The sequence below is a fragment of the Leucoraja erinacea genome, chromosome 1, assembly GCF_028641065.1.
Source record: "Leucoraja erinacea ecotype New England chromosome 1, Leri_hhj_1, whole genome shotgun sequence".
Taxonomy (NCBI): domain Eukaryota; kingdom Metazoa; phylum Chordata; class Chondrichthyes; order Rajiformes; family Rajidae; genus Leucoraja; species Leucoraja erinaceus.
In genome coordinates, this window is record NC_073377.1 from 125612621 (window position 1) to 125630662 (window position 18042).

At 41.3% G+C, this 18042-nt stretch overlaps 1 protein-coding gene across 4 annotated transcripts in view; it reads left to right on the forward strand.

Annotated features, from left to right (window-relative positions):
* The window catches only part of LOC129701728 (TBC1 domain family member 14-like), a 110491-nt gene that overhangs the window by 88497 nt on the left and 3952 nt on the right, over positions 1-18042 (forward strand). For all 4 annotated transcript variants that reach the window (XM_055643116.1, XM_055643125.1, XM_055643134.1 and 1 more), the window contains 6 exons: positions 196-276; positions 994-1088; positions 3215-3286; positions 6573-6701; positions 14207-14316; positions 16230-16488. In XM_055643116.1, coding sequence (XP_055499091.1) covers positions 196-276; positions 994-1088; positions 3215-3286; positions 6573-6701; positions 14207-14316; positions 16230-16488 — 746 coding nt within the window. The remainder of the gene's footprint in view (positions 1-195; positions 277-993; positions 1089-3214; positions 3287-6572; positions 6702-14206; positions 14317-16229; positions 16489-18042) is intronic.

An 18042-nucleotide genomic window follows, 5' to 3' on the forward strand; every position in this document is an offset into this window, starting at 1 on the left:
TCCCACTTAGTCTAGTATAGTGTACAGTACAGAGACAACGAAATGCATTAAATCTTCGTAAGATACTTGAAAGTGACATGCTTAATTTTACTTGACTAAAATTGTTGCACTAGAAACTGATGCACTTTGAATTTTATTTTTGTTACTTATTATTTTGATGTATTAGAAATTTACTTTTTAAATGTTGTCTTTCAGAACTATATGAAATTTGCTTGTCGCGAGCTAAAGACAAATGCAGATCTCTCAGTACAGCACACTCGGACATAGACAATGAAGGTACTTATTTTGAAATGTTAGCTTGGTACTAATAGAGAGGTTTGAGTAGAACTAACATGAGTTTTCTTTTGCATTTAACCATATCATATCGGATTTATGGCCTGCAGATTTGCTTGGATTTGATGTCCGAGCACAATCATTGATTGATTATAAACCTTACCCTGTGCTTCCTTCACTTAACAAAAACAAACTAATACAACCCTCAAGGTTAACAAAAATCAAATTGGTTATTGCCAAGCTGTGTTTTATATATTTTTGAGAAATGTGGTATGAAGTCGTCGAATGGCATGAAGAAAATTGCATTCTTCCAGGTATTGCTAAGAATTCGATATTTGCTTACTTAAGGTTCTCGTTTCCAGCAACCCCAAATAAACAAAGTAACCATTTATTGGTATAGACACAAAATGCTGGAATAATTCTGCGGGACAGGCAGCATCTGAAGAAGGGTTTCGACCTGAATCATCACTCAATCAAAGTTACTCCAGCATTCTGTGTCTATCTTTGGCTTAAACCAGCATCTGCTGTTCCTTCCTAATCATTTATTGGGGTCTGAAGAAGGATCCTTGATCCAAAACGTCCCTGATCCATGTTCTCCAGAGATGCACCCTGATTTGCTCCAGCACTTTGTGTTCTCCACAGGGTTTAAGCATCTGCTGTCCCCGTGCCTGTAACTATTTACTATAATCTATTAAGGAATGTATATCTTATACTTTCCAGATCAAGGATTATCTGCAGCAGACAGGGAAGCCAGTCTAGAGCTCATAAAATTGGACATTTCTCGTACATTTCCTAACTTTTGCATTTTTCAGCAGGTAAGCATGGAACTGAGAAATTATTTCCTGCACTAGAAGCTAAAAATCTATTGGGATGATTTTATAAATATACATATATTCAATTGTGTATAACTACTGGCTCTGGAAATCTTTGTAGCTAATCATTACCATGACTAAACTATTAACGTACTGAAAATGGATCAGGATGTTAACTAGTTGAGCATGTTTTTTAATGAGTGCACATCTCAAAACTTAGTCATTTCCAAATTTAGTTTTTTGAGATGAAGACACAAATGCAGCATAATAAGGGATGAATCAGACTCCCCCTTCTCCCTTTCTCCCATTGGGCAAAGGGTTAGAAGTGTGAGAACACACACCTCCAGACAGTTTCTTCCCAACTGTTATCAGGCATCTGAACCATCCTACCACAACCAGGGAGCAGTGCTGGACTACTGTCTACCTCATAGTAGGTATGTTGCAAAGCCTACCTCAAGTGTCACTGAAAATCTGTCGCTGTGGGTGTGCGCGATTTTGGCGCCGTTTAGAGGGGGGGGGGGGGGGGGTTTAAAACACAATTTTCCCTAGGCTGTTCCTATCGAAGATGTTCAGCCTAGTTAATAATGAAAAATCGCTGGAAGATCCCGTCGCAAAAGCTATTATTAGTTTTAAAGGCCTTGTATAATAGTTATAGTAGTTTAAAAATCAATCTCTAAACCCGCGACCACCGGCAGCCGTCAGGGTCGCCTAGAGCAGACAACAGAAGGTAGGCTGTTTATTTTTACATTAAAAAAGGCTTCTTAAGATCCCTTTATACAAAGTTCAATATTGCGAGTAGCTCATTTTGGGCCCCATTATATCCCGCAGTATTTTTCTGGGCATTTGAGGGCACAAATCTAGCGCAATGTGAACGTTCTAAACCAGCGCGTTCACAGTATCCCACTAGAAAGCTGATTTAAATTGACTTTAATTTACAGCAAGTGAACACTAAATTCCTTCCATTTGGCCTATAAATTAATGTAAATGAGATTTAAAAATCATGTTTTATTGTGAATTATTTATGAATATTATTTGGACACTTAGGCTATTTAAAAATGTTAATTATTTATTAAGAAATGGATAGATGTTTAGATCTAGTAATTGAAGTTTGAAATTAGCTACACTTGGGTAACTAACTAATTATATGCTTTAATTTCAGGTCATCCAAGTAAGATTATTTTATATTTGTTTCAGAATGGTTCAATCTACGATAACTGAAAATTTCATTCAGTTCTCTTAATTTTTAAGAAGGTTATGGGCTTTTGACTGCACACGATCACAGCTTTTTTGTTATGGCCATAGAAAATCAATAGGGAACAAGATGCTAATTTCCGAGTATGAAAATGGCCATAACGTTTTAAATACTTGAGATATGAAAGTGAATTAGGTGTCAAATTAAACTTCTTTTTATGCTTTATCTGATGGGATAAATTACAGACTTGGTTTTTTAAATCTCAAAATTTTGTAACATTGCTACACATAGGTGACCCTCTGATTATCTTTGATTGGACTTTACTTGGTTCATCTTGCAGTAAATATTATTCCTTTATGTATCTGTACACTGTGAATGGCTCGATTGTAATCATGGATTGTCTTTCCACTAACTTGTTTGCACGGAACAAAAGCTTTTCACTGCACCTCAGTACACGTAACAATAACCATATGTAAGCTAAACAAATGTCCACAATACTACATTAATGCAATTCTCTAATAAATATATATCTATTTTAAGGTTAATGAATGTGATTGTAAGCCATTTTTTCATCATTACAAAATTATATAAATCTTGGCGTTAAAAGTAGGTTATTATACAGCTTGAAATGTACAGTCAATATCTGTACACTTCTACTGCATTAAATTGAGAAACATCAACGTTTTGTGCACTATTGTTCAGCTCTTTACAAGTTCATTAAAAAGTACGATGATCTCTTCTCACAGTGCAACATCAGTGCACTGATGCTATGCAACATTTTTTTTTATAAACGGTCTACATTTCTACATGTAGCAGCTTCACTGTAATAGTGTACTGCTTTTGCCTTCATGGTAGTCATGTTAAAAAGTAATGTAGAATTAGATTTGTAGTGCTTCTGTATTACACTGGACAAAACTGTTATCTACTATTTCCACAGGGAGGTCCTTATTATGATATACTGCACAGCATTCTAGGAGCATACACCTGTTACAGACCTGATGTAGGATATGTAAGTTACCTGCATATGTATCTTAAAGCAGTGCCCTCTTTTACCCTTTAGAATGCTGCTTAAAACGTATCTCTCAGCAATATTTTAGTCACCTGGTAAATAGTTAAAGCTGTTCTTTTTATGTGAAGCACAGCACAATAAACATTTAGCAATTCATAACATAAAATAAATGTACGGTGTTTCAAAATTAAATTAATTACAGTGACAAGTATTTATTTCTTATCTTTTAATGATAAGCTTAGAAAAATCCATCCCGCTTATCTAGTGGAAGGATGAAGTATGTTTCCATAGTTGACAACTACTTTAATCTAAGGCAGTGCTGGAGATGTTTAGGAGTACTGGAGATGTTTAGTTCGGGTGGAAAGTGTGCAGAGAGAAAACAGTTTGCTTCAGCGTGATAACATTTCCTCCCCAATATTTTAGCATTTTCTATCTTATAATTTCCAGCAAATCAGTATTTTGCTTTTGGAACTTGTGAATCAATATAATATTTCCATGTCTCATTGTAATATTGTGAGAACTCTTAAGTGTATGTTGTACTGTTAGAAATATTTTAAGCTGATTATAGAAAATGGGGAAGAAGGAATATGAGGATGTAATGTTGCAGAGTTTAGAAATTTCCATATGATTAAATTCTGAAATGAAGTAAAAATAATTGAAGATTTATTAAAGCCTGTACAACAAAATTACCAATTTAGGTCTGATGCTTTTGTTAGAACAAACCAAATATTTTCTCTGTACAGGTACTGCAACAATGTATATTCTTTGTACATTTAGGCTGTGGGTCGAGCAATAAAAATGTGTCTAGAAATCGATTTTCGTGACCCACATCACGGAACTACATGAAATTTTCCACAGATTTACGTGAAATATAATTGAGAAGGATTTCATAACTCGTCAGTGCCAAAAGTTGCACATTAATTAATTATATATATATATGTGACTGTAATCATATATAATTAAATATAATTATATGATATAAAAATAATATGATATAAAAATAATATGATGAATATAATTGTGAGTGTTTTTTTAATTACACTGTCGCAGAGGACCTGCTCCTGAACCAGCCTAATTAATGGGGGAGGGCAGTTCTTGTGGGTTCCTCCCTTTACTGAACCCCTCTGACTGTCAGTGTGCAGAGCGGGGGTCACGGCCATAGTGGGACAGGGGCAGTTCCAGGCTGGGGAAGTCCTGTAGGAGACCTGTCTTATTTCTGATGTAAATGTCACATCCTGACCAAGAATCGAATGCTTTGATGTTTACTCAATGAATATTAATTTCAACCTACAATGAGCCTATAAATGAGGACTATTACCTTTAACCTAAAATAACCCTAAAAGTGTTGCATTGTTTGAGTATCTGTAGTTTGTGTGTGTGTCTGTGTATACCTGTCAAACGTGTATGTGTGGATGTAAGTGTATAGGTATGTGTGGATGGATGTATGTGTGTGTGGATGTATGTGTGTGCATGGATGTGTACATGTATGTGTGCGGGTGTGCGCATGCATGGGTGTGTGCGTACAGATGGATGTGTGTGTGGATGGGTGGGTGGACTGTCGCACTGTCATTCACCAGCACGCCATTATCATAAGTAATTCACTCATTGTTTAAATAATTTGACCCAATAAACAGTGAAACGATCGACATTAAAATAAAACTTTATATAATCATTTATTTCCCCAATATATTTGTTTACATTACATCTGATCTTCATCTGAATATTCTTCATCAGATTCCAAGTGTTTTGATGTCCATTGATAAGTTAGTTCAAGTTCAAGTGGAGGGGCAGGCAGAGGCTACAAAAAAAAACATCTCATAGTCATTAAGTCTGCATGGACTTCAATTCATAACATTTCAACCTCTTCTTAATGTTAATGAGAATAACACTGTTACTACCATAGATAAATTAGTTCAAGTTCACATACACCAATTCATTTCTACATAAACATCAGCCATTTCTGACCATTTCTCACTCCAATGGAAGCCTATAAAGTGCAATCAATATTCCTCCGTTTTTCTCCAGTGGTCGGGGCCTGGAAACGGCTGCTACGGACGGCACTATGTACAGCCTCCCCCCGCGCGGAGATGATCCAAACACACACCGTGGTCGCAAATCGGCCGCTTCTTATTTGAGACCCCGGCTTCACTATGTTAAGTACACATGTCAAGTTATAGCAGGCAGCTCCGAGAATAGATGTTAAAGAAAACATTAGACTTCAACAAGCTGGCATTGGTGAAAATGTTTAATTTACTTTGTTATGGATACACATAGTTTAGGCCCTCAACTTCATGAATGAGTGAATGAATGAGTGAGTGAGTGAGTGATGATAGTACAGCCTCCAAATCTCATTTATTTACATTATAAAAGGCTGCAATTAAATTAATTAAAGTCCATACAGATTAATTTTCATAAATTCAGACTTTAGTTACAGTTGATTCACAAAGTTTGACTGCAGTACCTCAGCAGGGACTTTGCTTTCAAGGCTTTGTTCCACTTCTATCCACTTAGCTGCACATTCTTCAGACTTCTTAATGCTTTTCTCACTAAATTCAATTACGCTGCTGCAAGTTTCCACGACGTGTATTCCACAGAACAACAAAGAACCTTCATCAGAATCTCCAGTAAAACAGGCATCAGTAGAAGCCATGTTGTGTGCTCCCTGCCTAACTAGCCTGAAACAAAGCGCGTGATTGGCCAACTGGCGTCCGACTCAATGCCAAACATGCTTTGATTGGACTAAAAATACCCCAAAATTTTCCGTTTTTTCTCTAATTTAATAAAAAATGTGCAAGTTTTGTTCTTGGTGAGTTTCAGGGATGATTTATATAATATTTTTACACAATATGTGAACATTTCCTGTAGTTCCGTGAGTTGGGTCACGAAACTGCACAAAAAAGCTCCTCGGCCCACAGCCTAATTAAATGGGTGCTTTTATCTGTGAAAGTTAAATTCTTTGTAGCCACCGTTGTATTCCCCACATTCTTGTCAACTCACACCCAGATTCTACCACCTGCCTACATGCTGGGTCTAATTTACAATAGCCAATTAATCTACCAACTTGCATGTCCTTAGGAAATGTAAAGAAACCAGGAGTACCTGGAGAGAAACTTACAAGATTGCAAGGAGAATGTTTAAATTCCACACTCACAGTCCTTGAGGTCATAATTGAACCCAGGCTCCAAATGCTGTGAGGCAGTTACTTTATTAGCTGTGCCACTGTGCTGTACATTCAGTTGATTAAATTATAGACATTGAATGGTAACTAAATTTTCTTCCTCAAAAGGTGCAAGGAATGTCTTTCATTGCTGCCGTGCTTATTTTGAACCTGGATACTGCAGATGCCTTCATTGCCTTTGCTAATTTATTGAATAAACCATGTCAAATGGCATTTTTTCGTGTGGACCACAGCCTTGTGAGTATGTTAGTACATTAGTGGACTATTATGAAAGTTCCTGAATCAATTCAGTGGGACAAGCCAATGATTCTTTGAATTCATTTGATAAAATTACTAACATTAGGGCAGGTATAGAAATTATTATAAAGTTAAATCTATGAATGCACAGCTTGTATCCACATTTTTAGACATTGTTAACATGAGTTCATTGCTATCCTTGATTTTGTGAATTTAGTTGTTAATATTGAATTATTAATTAATTAGGTTTTCATTTCATCTCAAACATCTCTGATCTCAATCAGTTAGACTTTCTGACAATGCAGGGCTGCCAACATTGGGTGAGAGTTGAGAGTGAGAAATTGCGAGGGAGGGTGTGGGAGGGGGTGTCCCCCCTCCCTTTAGTAGGCTCCGGAGGCAGCAACTCTGGAGGTGGCACCTGGTCCGCTCCTGGCTCCGGGCCGGGGTTAAAACTCCATGGGGTGTGGACAGAGCGGTCGACGGACATAGAGCCGCCGGAGGTGAGGGTGGGAGGTGTGTGCCGTGCCTCAGGGAGGAAGGGGGAGGGGGGTTGGTGCTGGTAGTTTGATAGCCCTGCTTTAAACCAATCCCCTCTAGTGCTTGAATCACATATCCTGGGAAAAAGACTATGCATTCACCTAATATTCCCCTCATGGTTTTTACTCACCTCTAAAACAATTTTTGCTTTATTTTGAACTTTCAGCACCCGCAGATATTTGAGCGTGAGAAATTTTGTGATCGGCGTGAGAGCATGAGAATTTTGTGAAATGCGTGAGTCTCACACTCAATGCGTGAGAGTTGGCAGTCCTGCTAATAATGCAAACATTTTATGCAGGTTCCAATTGTTTTGACAAAAATCAGAGCAAACGGAGCAAAGGGATATTAATCTCAAGAATCAAAATGGGGAAAGTGGGGGCAATTTTGCTTAAATTGTAATTCTAAGCCCATTCAGATCTTCATAGAGTCAGAGTTATACAACATGTACGTGGCTGGCCCAATTTGTCCATAATGATCAAGTTGGCATTCTGCGTGCCCACGGACTGGCTGCCATTCCCAGATCAGCTCGCATCCCAGGAACTGGCTGCAGTTCTCAGGTCGGCTCGCCTGCCCTGACCCTGCGAAAACGAATTGAAAAAAATCGTGGTTTTTCGGGTTATGGGCCGGATTCAGCCCGTCTGCCGTAGGTTGCCGAACCCTGTCCTAGACGTTTGGCCTCAATGTGGTCCTCCCCACAACCGATTCACCTGGTTAGTTTTATCTCCGGCTGCTTCATGTTGTCGGCGACTGCATATCCAACCAAGAAAGAAGAGAAGAGAAGAGAAGAGATGCGACGTCACTCACAGACGCCAACTGACGTGCTTCCCCAGCACTAAGGCCAGGATGTGACAACAGACGCACAGGGAGACACATACACAAAGGAAGACACACACACACACACACACGACACACACACACACACACACATACACACACACACACACACACACACACACACACACACACAGACACACACACACACACACACACAGGAAACAGACACACATACACAGGGAGACAGTCACGTATACACAGGGAGACAGACACACACACACAGACACACAGGGAGACAGACACACATACACAGGGAGACAGACACGTATACACAGGGAGACAGACAGACACACACACAGGGAGACAGACACACATACACAGGGAGACAGACACACACACACAGGGAGACAGACACACACACATACACACGGACACAGACACACACACACACACACACACACACAGACACACACACACACACACACACACACGGAGACAGACACACACACACGGAGACAGACACACACATGGGAGACAGACACACACTCGCACACACACAGGGAGACAGACACACACACGCACACACACACACACACACACAGGGAGACAGACACACACACACAGGGAGACAGACACACACACATACACACGGAGACAGACACACACACACACACACACAGACACACACACACACACACACACACACACACAGACACACACACACACACAGAGACAAACACACACATACAGACAGACACATATGCGCACACACACACACACACGCGCACACACACACACACACACACACACACACATACACACACACACACACACACAGACACACACACATACACACACGACACACACACACACACACACACACGGAGACAGACACACACACACACACACACACACACACACACACACACACACACACACACACACAGACACACACACACACACACGGAGACAGACACACACACACACGGAGACAGACACACACACACACACAGGGAGACAGACACACACACACACACACACAGGGAGACAGACACACACACACACACGCGCACACACACACACACACACACACACACACAGGGAGACAGACACACACACACACACACACACACACACACACACACACACACACACACACACACACACACACACACACACACACAGACACACACACACACAGGGAGACAGACACACACACACACACGCACACACACACACACAGACACACACACACACACACACACACACACACACACACACACACACACACACACCACCCACACACACACGGAGACACACACACACACACACACACACACACACACACACACACACACACACACACACAGACACACACACACACACACCACACACGCAGAGACACACACACACACACACACACACACACACACACACACACACACACACACACACACACACACACACACACACACACACACACACACACACACACAAGAAGACACACACAGAGAAACAGACACGCGCACACACACCTTTCCTTCCCCCCCCCCCCCCCCACCTCCCTCCCTCCCCCCTCCCTCCCTCCCTCCTCCTCCCCCTCCCATCCTCCCTCTTTCCTCCCCCCCCATCCCTTTCTTTTCCTCACCCTCTTCCTCTCTTTCCTCATGCTTCCTCTTTCTCCTTCCCTTCCTTCAATCTCTTACTACATTCCATCCCCCCTGTCTCTCTTGCCTCCATCCCTCCCTTTCTTTCTTTCTCTCTCTCTTTCTTTCTCCCCTCCCTATCTTTCCTCGGCCGCCCAATGGGGAGTCTGGCGGGCACGGTGTAGCATGGATTGGCGGCGTTGGCGCTGCCGTGTGAGTTGAAGGGCGGGGGGAGGGAGAGAGGGAGCGAGGTTGCCGCGGCAGCCGGAAGCGCAGCGCTCGCAGACAGCGCACAAAAGCGCTGACACCCGCTGCCCGGGACCGAAGCGCTTCCCCAATCCGTGCAGATCGCTGTCATGCGGGGCAAAGAGACAAACTGTGCAGCAAAGATCCTATAGCTCCGCTACAGGATCTTTGCTGTGCAGGGACTGAAGACAGCCTGTCATCGTGAGAATTCTTTCTTCAGCGTGAGGGCGTGAATATTGGCTGAAATGCGTGAGTGTCACGCTCAAAGCGTGAGAGTTGGCAGCCCTGGACAATGTGAACATCATGATAGTCAATACACACTAGGACAGCCCGTGGGGCCTTTCTTTCCAACGCCCACAGTGAATCCGTGTTTTTCTGCAAGCGGAATGATGGCGACAATGTTGCCAATGTGACTTTAAAACCCTGCAGCTGCAGGATGTTTGTGTGGCCGCATGGCTGGTGGAAAGGCATTTAGAAGCAGCGGCTTGGCCAAGATTGATCTAACTCCATAGTTTACAACCTAAGGGAAAGATAACAGGACTGGGGATAGAAGGGCTGATTATTGTCTATAAAGATAACCATATAACAATTACAGCGCGGAAACAGGCTATCTCGGCCCTTCTAGTCCGTGCCAAACACGTATTTTCCCCTAGTCCCATCTACCTGCACTCAGACCATAACCCTCCATTCCCTTCCCATCCATATAACTATCCAATTTATTTTTAAATGATAAAATCGAACCTGCCTCCACCACCTTCACTGGAAGCTCATTCCACACAGCTACCACTCTCTGAGTAAAGAAGTTCCCCCTCATGTTACCCCTAAACTTCTGTCCCTTAATTCTCAAGTCATGTCCTCTTGTTTGAATCTTCCCTACTCTCAATGGGAAAAGCTTATCCACGTCAACTCTGTCTATCCCTCTCATCATTTTAAAGACCTCTATCAAGTCCCCCCTTAACCTTCTGCGCTCCAAAGAATAAAGACCTAACTTGTTCAACCTTTCTCTGTAACTTAGTTGCTGAAACCCAGGCAATATTCTAGTAAATCTCCTCTGTACTCTCTCTATTTTGTTGACATCCTTCCTATAATTAGGCGACCAAAATTGTACACCATACGCCAGAATTGGCCTCACCAATGCCTTGTACAATTTTAACATTACATCCCAACTTCTATACTCAATGCTCTGATTTATAAAGGCCAGCACACCAAAAGCTTTCTTTACCACCCTATCTACATGAGATTCCGCCTTCAGGGAACTGTGCACAGTTATTCCTAGATCCCTCAGTTCCTAGATCCCTCAGTTGTTCCTAGATCCCTCAGTTATTCCTAGATCAGAAAATCCAAAGATGGACACAGAGCTGGAATAACTCAGTGGGTCAGGCAGCATCTCTGGAGAAAAAGAATAGGTGACGTTTTGGGTTGATCGTGTCCTTTTGGTTGGGGACTTTAACATCCATGTGTGCTGTCCTGCTAAGCCGTTAGTGAAGGACTTTTTCACCCTTGTGGACTCTTTTGATTTTGTCCAGTGTGTGTCTGGTCCCACACACGAACATGGACATACACTGGACCTTGTTCTCTCTCATGGCTTGTCTGTGTTGAATTTGGAAATCTCTGATTGTGTGTTTTCAGATCATATGCCTGTATTGTTTGATGTCAATTTCTCCTGTGAAGCAATTTTGCCTGTGGTGTCTGCTCGGCGCTGTCGGTCTTTTAGCCCTTTTACTGCTGGCAAGTTCTCTGCTGCTTTCGATCAGCTCTGCGCCCCCTCTGCATCCACTCCTCTTGGTACGGAGGAGATTAGTTCGTGGTTTCATTCTTCATGCAGGACTATACTGGACTCTGTGGCTCCGTTAAGATCGTTGAAGCCGAGGGCTAAACCTGAACCCTGGTTCAGTGCAGTGACTCGTGCAGCACGACGGGAGTGTCGTAGAGCTGAGCGAAAGTGGAGGAAGGACAGGCTACAGGTTTCACTTCAAATTCTCAGGGACTGTTGGCGTCACTACCAAAACAGTGTTAAAAAGGCCAAGAGAGAGTACCTGTCTAAAATTATTGTGTCAAAGTGTAACAACCCTCGTGTGCTATTTGAAATCATTGACTCTGTTTTAAATGCCCCGCAGCCCGTCTGTCTGGAAGCTTCACCTGAAATGTGTAATGACTTCCTGCACTTTTTTGTTGATAAGGTTGTTTCCTTAAGGGCTAACATTTCAGCACCTGCCTCTGACCCTTCTATTTCGGTCCCTTGCCTGGTGGTATTCAACAAGTTTGAGCCTGTGACTATATCGTATTTAAAGGATGTGGTTTCCCATATTAAGCCATCGGGTTCTCCTTGTGATGCGGTCCCTCCACATCTTTTTAAGGAGGTTTTCTCTAGTATAGGGCAGTCGGTTCTTACCATTATTAACAGCAGCTTGTGTTCTGGGGTTGTCCCCGTGAGTTTTAAGCATGCGGTAGTGCAACCACTGCTTAAGAAACCTGGCCTGGATCAATCTGTTCTGGCCAATTTTAGACCCATCTCGAAATTGCCTTTTATTTCTAAATTACTGGAGAGAGTTGTTTATGCTCAGCTAAAACTATTCCTGGAGGAGCATGATATTCGGGAGATCTTCCAGTCTGGATTTAAAACCATGCACAGCACGGAGTCAGCATTGCTAAGGGTTTTTAACGATATCCTCCTGGCCAATGATTCTGGGGATTGTGTGGTTCTTGTCCTGCTGGACTTGTCTGCTGCCTTTGATACGGTGGACCATAATATCTTATTATCTCGGCTACAGCAGTTAGTGGGCATCTGCGACAGTGCCCTGGGATGGTTCAGGTCCTATCTGGCAGACAGAACCATGTGTGTTAGCCTTGCTGGGTTTGAATCCTCTTCCGCTCCCCTGTCATATGGGGTTCCACAGGGTTCGATTCTGGGGCCCCTGCTTTTCTCGCTGTACATACTTCCTCTGGGTTCCATCCTTAGAAAGCATGGCATCTCCTTCCACTGTTATGCAGATGATACCCAGCTTTATTTGCCGCTGAGGGGGGAAGATGCCTTTTCTGTAAAATCGCTTCTGTCTTGTTTTGATGACATTAAGTCCTGGTTGGCCCTAAACTTTCTTGGATTTAATGAAAAGAAGACAGAGGTGATTTTATTTGATCCCAATGGCTGCCGTGAACCTCCATTTGTTGATTTAGGTCCATTGTCAAGGTACGTGAAGCCAACAGTTGTGAACCTGGGTTTTAGGATGGACAGTGACTTTAAATTAGATCGCCAAATATGCGCGGTGGTTTAGTCCAGCTTCTTTCACCTAAGGAAGCTGGCGAAGGTGAAGCCCATTCTCGAGCGGCAGCATTTTGAGACAGTAATCCATGCCTTTATTACATCTAGGCTGGATTACTGTAACGCGCTCTATTTTGGTGTTGCTCGTTCTTCACTGGCTCGTCTCCAGTTGGTTCAGAATGCTGCTGCTCGCCTTTTAACAGGGACTCGAAAGAGGGAGCACATATCGCCAATTCTGGCCTCCCTACACTGGCTCCCGGTGCACTTTCGGGTTCATTTTAAGTTACTGTTATTTGTTTTTAAATCTCTGAATGGGCTCGCCCCGCCTTACCTCTCTGAGCTGCTCCACCCATACACTCCTGCCCGGTCCCTCAGGTCAGCTGGTCAGCTGCTCCTGGAGGTACCGAGGTCTAGTCGGAGGCTCAGAGGGGATAGAGCCTTCTCTGTTGCTGCTCCGGCACTCTGGAACACCCTGCCGCTGCACATCAGACAGGCCCCCTCACTGTCCATCTTCAAATCCAGTGTTAAAACGCATTTGTACTCCCTGGCTTTTGACCATGCCTGAGGCTTTGCTTCTGTTTGTGGTGTTTTTGATGTTTCTTTATTTTACATGTCTTTTCCTACTATTTCTTTTGATTGTTATTTTTGGTGTGTATTAACTTTTTTGTCAATGATTAGTTATGTACAGCACTTTGTTGCAGCTATGTTTGTTTTTAAAGTGCTCTATAAATAAAATTATTATTATTATTATTATTATTTAATGCTTACATAAACTTTTTGCTGAAGTATAAATGAGAATCTGTTCGTAATTTTTAACTGGTGCATTCAATGGAAAAAATGCTTGTTTTGTGTTTTATGTGAAATATTATTGCAAAATTTACTGCTTTAACTACTACCCATGAAAGATTCAGTAACTAGTTACTCTGAAATTGTGCAGTTAAATATTGCCAGGCTTGGTATTTTTTAAACTTTTTTTCTCATTAATATGATTAAGAATTAATTGCATGTATAATAACTTGATGCTTTGTTATTCCTTCATGTAGATATTGAAATATTTTGCCGCCTTTGAGGTGTTCTTCGAGGAAAATTTACCAGGGTTGTTTATACACTTCAAGAAAAACAACCTTACCCCAGATATTTATTTAATTGACTGGTAACAACACTTTATGAACTATTTCTTAATAGGCCATTTAAATTGCTTCTAAGCTTGTGTAATTGCATTTCTGACCATTTGTTTCACTTTGCCATTGTTCTTTTCCTTAAGATTCTTGTATCTTTGGCTGGTTTTTTTTCATAATATTAATTTGCATCCTGTATTCTTGATAGTTTTTCTCAAAACAACTTTTGAAATTGTTTTTTAAATTTATAATAAAAAGGTTCCTTATTGCTGATGCAGAAAATTACACCCTCCACCGATTGATTGCATCTAAAGCTTCTTGAAAAGTATGCCCGTCATGAAACTTTAGCTTTATAAAATTGGGACTTTGCTAATTTTATGTGGTGGTTCTCATTCCCTGGCATCTCTTGAACTTTGGCCAATGTTCTGCAGGGTGCACCAACCATGTGACCAATGGATGTTGGACAGGCAGAGTTTCCATAAATTAGACTGATCTTCCACATGAGTGTCATTTTGTATTCCCCCTGTAATTAGTAACAAACAAATGAGCTTTTTTTTTTTTTAATGGTGTACTAGGCTCTTGGAAAGGCATTGGTTAACTTCTCAACTTCCCAACTATTGGGGAGTTGTTTGCATTCAGTACTACACGTTTCTGTTTTAGACTCTTCTCATCTTGACTCTAGTTAAACATTCAAAAGATTTAATGCCATTAAAACAAAGAAAAATTCCTAAGATACCGTATGTGGTGCAAACTGACGAAGAAGAATCTTTAACATTATTTCAAATGTCATCGTATGAAGATTTCTTTTGTGAGCACCTTTTGGAAAATGTCAGTGTCTTGACAAAAATCATTAACCCAGTTCTGAGGAATGCATACTCATTTCATGGCACTGTACAGTTATCGATCATTTGCATAGTTGATTTTGTGCATACACAAATTTCTCGGAGTGAAAATATAGTCGGGGCTAAATTCTGCTATCGCTCTTTTGCCACTTTCAGCCCTAATCATAATAGCAAACTGACACCCTTCAGTGGTTTTCCTATTTGAAAGAGAAATAAAAGTTGCAACCTTAACCCTAATGTCCCTTTAAAATATACAAAGATTCCACATGTTGAGTAAGGAAATGGAGGTCCTACTCCTTGTACGTAACAGTTCAATGGCTATGTTTAGACACGCATGAATGTGACACATAGATAGGGAAAGCTGTGTCTGGATTGATTTAATGATCAAGACTTTGCAGGTAATACATTGGGCCAGATCTTGCTGGGATGCACATCTGCCCAAAGTGAGGGGTGTCTGGTTCGGATACAGAGGGTATATCTTGAGTCTGTGATTTCAGCAGCTTGATCTGAGCAACAGTGAAGTCTCAAAAGGCAACCAAAGCCCTACTCCCATGCACACCAGAACGTTTTGCAAACTGTCACAGCTGTATATATTTTTAACATTAACAGGCATGTAAAGGAGAAGCTTGGTCAGTTTGCAAAGTGGACTGACTCTGCAATTTCTTGCGCAGAGCAGTTGCCATTCCAAGCTGTGATGCATCCTGATAGGATGCTTTCTATGGTGCATCTATAGAAATTGTTAAGATTTTTTGGAGATATGCCGAACTTAATTAGTCTTACAATGCAGAGATACTGGTGTACCTTCATAGCCATTGTATCAATGTGGTTGGAACAGGAGATATTATTAGTGATATTTACATCTAGGAACTTGAAGCTCTTAACCATCTCCATTTCACCACCGTTGATGCCGACTCCATACCACAACTGAAGTGCATGCCTAGCTCTTTTGTTTTACTGACTTTGTTGACAGGACGGCATGTGATTTGAATTGTCATTATATTAATATGAAATTATATATATTTGTATACATATTTATATTGTACATATGTTAATATGTAATGATATGAATATGCAATTCTTACATTAAATTACTGTATTTTCTTCAGGATATTCACGCTGTACAGTAAATCTTTTCCTCTGGACCTTGCTTGTCGTGTCTGGGATGTATTCTGTCGTGATGGAGAAGAATTTCTTTTCAGAACTGCTCTGGGAATCTTGAAGCTTTATGAGGATATTTTGACCCAAATGGACTTTATTCACATGGCACAGTTCCTGACCAAGCTACCTGAGGAGATGTTAGCCGAGGATCTATTTGGAACCATAACAGCCATTCAAATGCAGAGTAGAAATAAAAAATGGGCTCAGGTAAACCCCGATTATCTTAAGGAAGATGAACTATGCAATGTATTAATGCCAAGTGATATTTTTTTTACCCTTCGAAGTCAGATAAATGTAATTATTACAATATAAGCAATTGATTTTTGCTCTTTAGCAGTGTTTAAGACTAGAAATTTTTAATTTTTTTGCTTTTGTACGTGATTTGATTTAATTGGGTTTAACTTGAATGTTGATAGGTAAGAAAATACTGCAGATGCTGGAGATCTGAACTTTTTTTAATTACTTGAAATACTGAGTCAAGGATATGTAAAGAGAGAAACAACTATTGCTTCAAATCATTCATCTTCACTGGAAATAGTTGGAGAGGGACAGCTTTAAAAATGAAGAGAAATATTATAGGGGCTTGGTCGTTATTTTCATCCAAAACACATATTGATAGATTGTTTTGATCATTGGGGTTTTCTGGGGATGTGGGTATCGAGCTGCAAGGTGGCACTGAGGTAGAAGATGAGTCTCGATGTTAACGAGTGGCAGAACAGCCTTGATGGCGAAAGGCCTCTTCCTCCTACTTATCCAGCCCAGTAAATTCATGAACGTATTGAGTGGAAAGTGAAACACAGGAAACGCTTGTTGGATTTTGAGATTAAAGCATACTGGAGTAAAGGGCACAGAATCACTTCCTGTCTGTGAACAGATTTGTGTTATTTTTTTAAATGGGTTATCTTTGTGTTTTGACTTGGAGTTCAGCATGCTGCCAAAGATTTAACTGGGAATCAGTATGCTGATAAGCACACCTAACTGGCCCTTGTGGTAAAAATGTATATTGACTTTAACATTCATGACAATCAAGATCCTGAGAAAGCTTTAGGCAGTGGAAATGTACTGATTCTTGTAGTGATATTAATTGGTACATCAGTACGACTGTTCCATGTTTTATCATTGCACAATATGGTTTGACCACATTTGGTCACTTTACTTTTGCAGTAAATAGGCATGAAATATCTATTCTTCTGGCAAAATTCTCATTCATAATTGCAGGCTTCCATGTAGTTTAACTTGGAGAAACAAGCACTTTGGCCCACCGAGTCCGTGCTGACCAATAATCCCCGCACATTAATACAATGCAACAGATACTGGGGACAATTTCACCACGCCAATTAGCCTACAAATCTATGTTGTTGGTGTGTGAGAGGAAACCGGAAATCCTGGAGAAAACCACGCATGTCAGGGGGAGAGCATACGAACCCCGTGCCGACCAGTGGTCAGGATCCAACTCGGGTCTCTGGCGCTGCGCCACCATGCCACCCTTTGTTGCAGTTTGAAAAAATCCAATTGATATGCCTACCTAGGCTCCAAATCCACACTCAGCAAAATCAATAACCCCACTCTCACCATCGACGGCACCACTGTCTCCCCATCTCCCCAGGCCTGCAACCTTGGCGTGATCTTTGATTCCACCCTCTCCCTTGAGCTTCACATCCGCCATGTCATTAAAACCTTCTTTCACCTCCGCAACATCGCCAAACTCAGACCCTCTCTCACACCTCCCGCTGCTGAAAGACTCATCAATGCCTTCATCTC